The following is a 9,369-nucleotide window of genomic DNA, read 5'->3' as shown; positions in this document are numbered from 1 at the left end:
AAAGACTGTGTGTGTGTGTGTGTGTGTGTGTGTGTGTGTGTGTGTGTGTGTGTCTGTGTGCGTGTGTGTGCGTGTGTGCGTGTGTGTTTGTGTGTGTGTGCAAACGTGTGTATGCGCCCAGTCCCTCGATGCTCCTCTACCGCTTAGGGCAGAAATACCTGTCAGAGACAATTAGATCCTGATTGATTTTCTAAAGCTCTCTTTGATTGTGCCAATTTCTGTCCCCTTTCACCTACAAATGACTACTCTGAGAAAAGAATGGGAGTTGTTCAGGTTTTTTGTCTGCTCGAAAAATGCGTGAAGGTCAGCCAGTCCGATAGTATCCCCACAGTCACTTGTGAGCAGCATAGAGGTTACCTTCATAAAGCTATGGTTTTTCTGGGTGCATTTCAGGGATGCCCTTTGATGGGACAATGCAATGAGACAGATTTTAATTCCAATATTATTTAAGAGAAATTATTAGATATCAGTGGTGTATTCAGTTAACAATTTAATAACTGAACACAAAAAATAACCCTTTTTTTATATAAGATGCAATGTGTCAAGTTTAAAGCATCTTTTATCTGTCAAACATTTGTGTAGCCAGTGTTAAGTTGTGATATCTATAATTACCTCTTTTACAAAATGTGTGTGTGCAGAGAAAAAGCCCAGAAGAAGCTGAAGTCCCACTGAAACACCAGCTGCTGCAGGTTATAGCGAGAGTCCTTCAATATCGAATGCTACTCACAGGTAACCCAAAAAACACACGCACAAACTATAGTAATCTTTGAAGCAAGCCGATGTAATTGCTCAATAGTGGCAATTAATGCAGGTATTAGCCATAGACAGCAATAATTTCTATAACTTAGGGTATCAGTGGCACATGTAGAGAAGAGTTGGCTATATCGATCTAATTTCTGATAACATTAGCTAACTGCCACCCGCGTTAGCTACTGTTCATCATGTACCTTGTACCATATACCCTCAACCAAGTGAGCAAGTGTGGGGTTTATTACTCATGAATTTAAGTTTTCACATGTATGTGGAAGAATGTCAAGCATGTGTTATTTCTGTCTTTTAAAATCTATGTACTTGTAGAGAAGACAGGAATGATATACCTACAGTTGAGTGTCCCAAATACCCTGTAACGTAACCCCATTTGTACAGGTCCTGTCCCCTGACCAATCAGCTATCCTAACCCTATCAACTCAAGGTCAAATTCCTAACCCCAACCAATCAGTGGGACTTGGCGTGGCCTTAGTGGAATTTGGGACACTAAACTGCACACAAACCAACAGTAGTGTTAGTGTAATGTTGTGGATTAGCCTGATGTAGCCTGTACTTTACAAACAGTTGAAAATTGTCACACTTTTTCTTATTGAGCTTTATCTTGTGTTTAAAAGATATTTTCATATCTTGACTATTTTTCTGTCTTCTCCAGATTACCTGAACAACCTCTCTCCTGATTCTAAGGAATACGAGGACACACAAGGTAAACTTATTGAATGGAGCTCCGTAAGCGCCATGATCATGAAGTTGTTTTAAGTAGTCAAAGAAACACTGACACTGCAGCTGCTCAACATGCATCAGGCCCCATTTGTTGAATCACAGTCACTGAGTGTTTCTTAATTGAATTGGGTTGCAAATCTCCTCTCTTTCTTTCTCTGTTTGTGTTGCAGCTGCCTTGGTGATTGTGTCCAACGTGGCAGACCAGGCCAATGACAATCTAAAACAGGGGGTGAGTTTACTCTGGAAACACTCCATGTGGTTAGAACATTCAGACTGTTTAGCTCCTTTTGAGTTTGATATATTCACAGCCAAGCGTGCTGATATTGAGGGACTTTCTATTCTGCTTGGCAATGAAAGAGCAATTTTCAGATGGAGATCAAGCGTGAAGAAGTTAGACAGTGGAGGTTTTCCTGTGTATTAATCCCTCCTCCAAACGACATGCTGGAATGAAGGAGAGGTCTATCCCTCTTTGGTACCGGCCTCCGCAGCTTGTTGATTAACACAAGGGGCGAAGAAAGACAATGTCATCATAAAGTCCCAGGTGTAGCATTACAAAGGAAGCAGTGTAAGGGTGGACATGACTTACGCTCCCCCTCAAAACATGAGCAATTAATGGAGATAATTTACAAACCCTCCCTCCCCCACCGTGTTTCTCTTCTCAAACTGTCAAGATCTCTTGTGCCTCCCTTTGGCTTGCCTCCTCTGTTTATCACACTCGCTTTTTTTTTCTCTTCTATGCACATGCACCGACACACACGCACAGGCTGACACAAGCTCTTCTATCTCTGTCCCCCTTATTCAGTTTTCAGTATCACATCTCGGTCCGCCTCCCTCCCTTTGATTCACAAGCAAACAGGGACAGTTTTATTCTTTGTCTCCTCTTTTATCTATCACTGGATAATCTCTCTTCATCTCTACTCTCTCTCTCTCTGCTCCCTCAGGAAAACTTGCTGCGTCTGGTCCACATAGAGTACAGTGTGAAAGGCAAGAAGGACCTCCTGAAGCCTGGAAGGGTGAGCATTATGTGGCCACTGTAACTGTCTTACAGCAACACATTGTCTGTTATGACATCAGAAGAACAGCATCTGTAGGCCTTCATAGGGTCTAAAACAAAAATGTAAGCAGCAATTTGACAGCTGTACATGCCTTTTTTTATGTTTTTTCTCTGTTTGTTGTTTCCTTTGGCAGATGTTTGTCAAAGAGGGCACACTCATGAAGGTCTCGAGGAAAAGCAGGCAGCCCCGTCACCTGTTTCTGGTAAAAGACACATTATTAGAATGTATTAGCTAGATTTTTAAGCATTTAAAATACAGTTTTTCCCTCCCGCAGTTGAGAATGGAACGTCAAGACTCCATGTCTTCATCATTTTGTACCCATTTCTCAAAGATCCAGCCTCACATATTTCATATCTTTGGAAACTTTGGCTCCCCTAGAGTTTAAAATAAAGTTATGAGAGTTTGTACACAGTTTGGATGCACACTATGAGGTTGTAATGACAAAGGGGTTGTTACATGACTAATTTGCTATATAGAAAGCACCTGCCGTATATGTGAAAATATTGGAGAATGTTGGGCGGAGATTGATCTGTGAGGTAGGTGAGGTTGGGAGAGGGGCACCAGGCCAAGGCTATTAGACCTCCACTTGGCACCACACCCATCCAAAAAGGGCCTCCCTCTCCGCCTTTCTCCTCTCCTCCCCTCTCAGGACTTGTTTTCCAGGGCCCCACTTCCTTACAGGATGTTTGGTGTGGGTCACTGGATGCTGGCTTCCTGTGTATTGGGAGGGGACTGACAGCAAAGTGAAGGCCAGACACCCTGTAGAATGCAGGGAGGAGGAGGTGGCGGGGGAGGCGTGGTGGGGCTACACAAACACACAACGTGAAAAAGAGAAGCCCACTCTATTGTTCCATGTGCAGTCATAGCTGTCTCATGTTTTGAATTATGCTTGAGCTACATATCCGCAGGAGAATCATTTATGATTTTGGCTTAGTTGAATATAACGTGAGGATATGGCTTGATGATTGTTCTATCTTTATCTTCATTTTGCTCTACTCCATCATTCCCCCAATCTCTCTAAAGAGAATGCAGTTGAGAAATGGCTGAAAAGGGTTGGTGGTTGATACTTGTAGGCTATTATGGTTATATAGCCATTCACTCCCTTGAAGTTGACGGCTTCAGTGGATCAGGTGTTATTTATGGGCTTTTAAGAAAAGAGAATCCAAACAACAGTGAAGATGAAAACCATCACTCACCGCAGAGACACAGAGAAGCTGCAACCATGTCACAAGGGCTCAAAGAAGAAAGAGAAATTGGGTGAATAAGTGAGGGTAGGGGTTAGAAGGAAGATGGAGATGGAGAAAACTGGAAGACGGAAGATAGTATGAGTGAAAGAGGCAAGTGAATGAGATGAAGGGTCACTGGATGACATGAAATGCCGCTGTTGAAAAACTAAATGTCCCTCGGTGCCAAGGGGTCAAGTAGAAACAAACTGCAGCTCATCTAGGAGAGTCGTTTGTGAAGTCTGTTAAGATGGCACTTGGTTGGGTTTCTGTGGAAGGAGTCTTTGAGTAAATGAGCAGCACAGGGTGGAGCAGACAATCTGTTGTGGCTGCAGCCCAGAGGTCGGAGGTTGGGCTTGGGGCTTGGCTTTCGTGCACTGTTTTGTCTCCAGCCTGTCAAGCCAGTGAACCCGTAACTTCTGCTGTTGGTGTTGTTGTTGTTGTGGTTCCACCCAGTTTTGGTTCTCAGTCTAGCATGAGAAGGCTGGAAGGGCGAGGGGAGGCTTGGAGCCCGGAGCAGGGTGGAGAATTCCTGGATGCTGCCTTTACGGCCCCAGCGGATGTTTAGAGCACACATTAGGTGTGACCAATGATGTCATCTCTTTTGTCTTGGAAGAAATGAAATACCTCTCGTAACACAATGGGCTTCTCTTTGTGTTTAGGGGATCACATTATTTTTGGTCTGAAAGCAAATAAACACTTTTAATGCCTTATTTTGTTGTTTGAATACATGGGAATTTTGTGCTGAGGGGTTGCACAAGTGTGTGAACACTGTGAAAGGAAACATGATTTAAGTTGTTGAGCTCAGGAAGTTGCCTTCAAGAAAGAAAGTATAAACATAGAGGTGTGTGCTGCAAGTTTTTGCTATTTCTGTCAAGGTAACACCACCATCTTTTGGTAATTAGGGGGTATTACATCCTAAATACGTTTTTCCCATTCATTCCAAAAAGGGAAATCTAACATACTATACTTCTTCTTTCCTCTTTCTGTGTTCTTTATCAGATGAACGACATAATGCTGTACACCTACCCTCAGCAGGATGGAAAATACAGGCTTAAGAACACACTCTCTCTCTCTGGGATGAAGGTACGTTTACATTATTATTCTCTATCATTCTCTATACATTATTACAACAATCTTTGCCGACAATCTCCAACTTTATCACTGTACACTATGGCTGAACTGTGATGTGTTTTGCCCCTCATACACACACACAGGTGAACAAACCTGTCCTAGACAAAGTGCTGAACTGCCTTAGGATTGAGGTGTCTGACATCACTATTACACTCTCAGCCAGGTGAGCATCTGACACGTATGTGTGAATTTGAAAACTTGCCCAAGACTCCTTTTCTCCTGGAATTAAAAACAACTCTAAACGTCAAGTATAAAGCCTTTCAGCAGAATCAGCTGTAATTGTTTGTCTGCTTCTGTCTACAGTTCAGTTGGAGAGAGGGAGGACTGGTTCCACACATTGAGTCGAGCCATAGCGGACCATGCTGCAGGACTCTGTACGTTTGGTGGTCCCTGCAGTGAGGTAAGAAAACTAAAGGCTCTTTGATGAAGGTAAAACTATTTTTCACATCGGTTGTTTCACAAAATGTTGCTACTGAAAGAAATCTGTAATATTCAATTAACTAAGACGTATTAGGTGTGTTTTACAGACAGTAAAATGTTTTTATAAAATCTCAACCTCATTCTCACCTTGTCTAATGGCACCTTGTATGTGTCCACAGGCCCGTGAGAAGTTGTGGATGGCCCTTGGTGAGGCTGCTCCTGTACTGGTGCCAGTTTCTCATGTGATGATGTGCATGAACTGTACCTCCGACTTTAGCCTCACACTGAGACGACACCACTGCAACGCCTGTGGCAAGGTCCGACACACAGAATTGCAAAAATGTTGTGACTCGATGTAGACTAGGTTCATCATTTAATCTACATAAATTATCAAATGAAAGAGTAATAAAGTCACCAAACAAGTGAAATGCTTTAAATAGACATTTTATATATGTATCAATTTTGATTCCATGAGAGTATTTATTAATGTTGCAAATGGTCATCTCAACTTTTGGTTCAAATATCAAGTATCTAAAGGTCAAAGATAACCCTTCTATGTAATATGTAAATCTATGTCTATGTGTGGTATGTAAATCTTTTTATACTGTCTCTCTGAGCAGGTGGTGTGTCGTGCTTGTTCAAGGAACAGATACCCACTGAAGTACCTCAAAGACAGGGTTGCCAAAGTGTGTGACCACTGCTATGCCGAGCTCAGGAAAAAAGGTGAATCTCTAATATCTGTATTGTGTCTCACTGTTGCAGTGCAGCAGAAAGAAAAACTACCTTGGTGTGATGCTTCCTCTCTGATATGGTATGAACTGTGTTTGTGTCTGTAGGTGCCAGCGTGTCGGGGGCATGCGGTAACTCCAGCCCTCGGACTCACCGGGCCAGCCGTCCCCTCTCGGCTGTCTTCCAGAGCCTGCAGCCCCCGAGTTTGTGGAAGAGCAGGAAGAGCACCTCTCCGCACAACCAGGTGGAATGCAATTTGCATCTGTACCTCTTTTCATTTCATGCATTACATGCATTTGCATTCAACAAGACTCAAAATATGGCAGCTTTTAATCACAATGTATCCTAGACTAACTTTACAGCTCCGTGCTGCCTTCATGGTATCATCTTATATGTAGGGCAGCATTATAAATTGGTCTTGTTGTGAACTTTAAAGTCTTCATTAACCATTAACACAATTTAACATTTAAATAATTTCACATTAACATAATTATTTATAACTGACTTATATTATTTAATAAGTTGATGAACATGGCCATCAAACTTTTTCATTCAATGATTATTTGATGATTTTTTGATAACAATAGTGACAACAATAATAGGCCTAATAACAACAATAATAACCATCCTGACAATAATCAGGCCTTATCATTCATTTTCAGGGCAATTAGATCACATCTTATTTGATAGGGGGATCGGTAAGGGACCTGGAAAATGGATAGGGGGGAGCTGGCCCAACAAAAAGTTGAGAATGACTGTACTATCCAGTCCCTCTGTCTTTGTCTCTGCATTAATGAAGGATGATGTGTATCTAATGTGCCATGCATTTCATCAGGTGTCACTTACTGTGGAGGGCTCCACCATGAGCGGCAGCCTGCAGCGCCGGAAGAAGAGCAAGAGGAAATGGAAGCGGCTATGGTTCCTCCTCAAAGACAAGGTGCTCTACACCTTCACAGCCCGTGAGGTGAGGGGGCACAGAGTCTCCCGCACCACCCCAAAAACACTTGCACACTCTCATTATCACTTAATCACAGGAGCATTTCCTTACAGCCTTTATCTATCCTTTTTCTTCTTCACATCTGAAACAATGCAGTATAGAACTATTTAACACTCACATTTCCTCCTGGGCAGAACACTTTTCTGAGACTAATGAAGGGATTCTCTGTGCTCTCTCTCTGTTTCTTTTGACAAGCGTGCATCTGAGTGTTGCACTGCTGTGGTCTTCCTAAAGCATGAAATTATTGTTATTTGCCTTTTGTTGTTGACAGCAAGATTGGTGTTTTTAGGTTATCTGCCTGTGTTTAATGTCTTCACTCTGGTTCTTTCTTCAGGACAAAGTTGCTTCAGAGAGTCTACCTCTGCAGGGCTTCACCGTCAAGCTGACAGAAAGGCAAGAGGGGGATGAAAGCAGCGACGTGTTCCATCTATACCACAAGAAAACCCTTTACTATACATTCAGGGCTGATGATCCAAACACTGCTCGCAGGTCAGCACTGGTGCTTTGATTATGTAGAAAGGGCTTTTTTTCTGGAGCGCCTAATCCTAACCACTAGACCACCAGGGAGCTGTAAGCACAGGGCTTCCTTATACACCCATATGCCCTGTATATCTTATGGAAGATTATTGTCCTAAGTGGTAGTGAGAGTGCATTTGTTTATCTCTTCCAACTTAATCTGATCCGTACAAAAGGCACCAATTATCATAATGACTGTTGACAATGTATCTGGATCAGCTTGTTAGTTACTGTCAGCTTAAAGGTGTTGTAAGCAATGTTTTGCTAAGATTATTGTTTGAACACTCAACTGCCAAACAAATACAGCATCAGAATACTAAACATGTAAGTATTTCCATAGCGACAACTTCTGTTAGTGTTTCTGCTGACTAAACGAAATATGGCAGAGTCAATATTAGCTAGTGGATAAGCTACTGCTGTAAAGCCAACCAGTTGCAAGTAGCCATCAGAAACAATAGCAAACGGACGAGGATAAATTGACCTCTCAAAAACTGAAACAGCAAAGCCAACATTATTACGAACTTGTCCATAATGACTTGAGCCGTCATCAGTTTTCATTCCTTTGCAATCACAGAGGTTTGTTTTGAAAGTACACAGTCTGGGCTTTAGGAACACAGTTTTCTTTTCATCGCACAGAAAAATAGAGAGCTAGATGACCGTGAGGAGATTTGCTGAATTTGACAAAAAGTGTATTAACATCACTTACTAAACCTTATAGTTCCATAAATATCTCAGGGTTTTTCTTTGTAAGAAGTGTTAAGTGCATACCGGTATATTTTTTTTACATATGTGCAGTAGCAAACAAGCAAATGTTCTAGCCAATAAGGTGCAGAATAGGGCAGGTTTTCATGTAATGCAGATAGGGACAAAAAGTCAATCAAACCACCGTAAATAACAGGCTGTGCTTCTGCCAATGACTGTTAAATAGGTCATTTGGCATGTGGATTGGGAAATTTACCAAAACTCTCTTGCACACCAAGTTTGCGCCATTGATTGAGCTACTGCATGCCAGTGGTAGTACACATGCCTATGGTTGCTAACCCCTGCTATAATGCAACCAGTAGTATTTGTTTTTGCATGATAAAAGTAGTAGTCTGGTGACAGGTAATTCTTTTTTTTTTTTTTTTTTTATTTAACCTTTATTTAACCAGGAAAATCCCATAATCCCCGTTATATGAATCTGTCATGTAAAATCGGTGGAGTGCCCCTTTAAGTTTTCCATGTTAAACGTTTTTTTCTTGTGTTTCAGATGGGTCAATGCCATGGAGGAGGCTACTGTTTTATAGCACCTGCTCAGTTAAATGAACAGACCCTGCTGTCTGTGACTGCTAGAACTCCTCCGTGGAGAACAACAAAGCTACCTGCTGCTTCTGAACTCAGACCATCAGTAAGACTTCATCACGTCTGAACTGTTGTGGAATATTATGTAAAAATGTAATCACCAGGGGAATCATAGACAAGCCTGCCACCCAATGGTAGGAAGGTAAAAGTGGGGGATGACGCTATATGGAAGGGAGCAGTGGAAACCTCTTGTTGGAGTATAATCTAACATATGAAGACAATATGGTTTCCAATGCGCTGATCCAGCCGAGTTCACAGAAGCCATCACTTTTTAGGTGCAAGTCATCAAACATCAAATGCTTCATCCAAAAGAACATTTTAGTCCCTCTGTTTCACGTTTTTACAAGGACCATCCCACATACAAAACAAGTTCTCCAAGTCAACTCTTCTTTTTCTGTCTTACCTGAGGTTCCAAAGGATTCCACTCTTTTTGTTCTGGAGGAGAACGTCACATCCTTCATGTTGT

The 9,369-nt window shown here is 41.9% G+C and overlaps 1 protein-coding gene across 3 annotated transcripts in view; it reads left to right on the top strand.

Moving 5' to 3' along the window:
- fgd5a (FYVE, RhoGEF and PH domain containing 5a) overlaps nucleotides 1-9,369 on the top strand; it is a 29,383-nt gene extending 20,014 nt beyond the window's left edge. For 2 of the 3 annotated variants that reach the window (XM_034869891.1, XM_034869892.1), the window contains 14 exons: nucleotides 639-729; nucleotides 1,421-1,471; nucleotides 1,659-1,717; nucleotides 2,430-2,501; nucleotides 2,677-2,745; nucleotides 4,769-4,852; nucleotides 4,984-5,063; nucleotides 5,204-5,300; nucleotides 5,500-5,637; nucleotides 5,941-6,043; nucleotides 6,157-6,293; nucleotides 6,885-7,013; nucleotides 7,381-7,535; nucleotides 8,812-9,369. In XM_034869891.1, coding sequence (XP_034725782.1) covers nucleotides 639-729; nucleotides 1,421-1,471; nucleotides 1,659-1,717; nucleotides 2,430-2,501; nucleotides 2,677-2,745; nucleotides 4,769-4,852; nucleotides 4,984-5,063; nucleotides 5,204-5,300; nucleotides 5,500-5,637; nucleotides 5,941-6,043; nucleotides 6,157-6,293; nucleotides 6,885-7,013; nucleotides 7,381-7,535; nucleotides 8,812-8,848 — 1,302 coding nt within the window. In that variant the 3' untranslated portion in view covers nucleotides 8,849-9,369. The remainder of the gene's footprint in view (nucleotides 1-638; nucleotides 730-1,420; nucleotides 1,472-1,658; nucleotides 1,718-2,429; nucleotides 2,502-2,676; nucleotides 2,746-4,768; nucleotides 4,853-4,983; nucleotides 5,064-5,203; nucleotides 5,301-5,499; nucleotides 5,638-5,940; nucleotides 6,044-6,156; nucleotides 6,294-6,884; nucleotides 7,014-7,380; nucleotides 7,536-8,811) is intronic. The other variant, XM_034869893.1, reaches the window with a different exon arrangement.

The sequence above is a fragment of the Etheostoma cragini genome, chromosome 4 (assembly GCF_013103735.1).
Source record: "Etheostoma cragini isolate CJK2018 chromosome 4, CSU_Ecrag_1.0, whole genome shotgun sequence".
NCBI classification, from domain to species: Eukaryota; Metazoa; Chordata; class Actinopteri; order Perciformes; family Percidae; genus Etheostoma; species Etheostoma cragini.
Note: the sequence above shows the minus strand (reverse complement) of the source record. Positions and strands in the feature narration are given on the sequence as shown.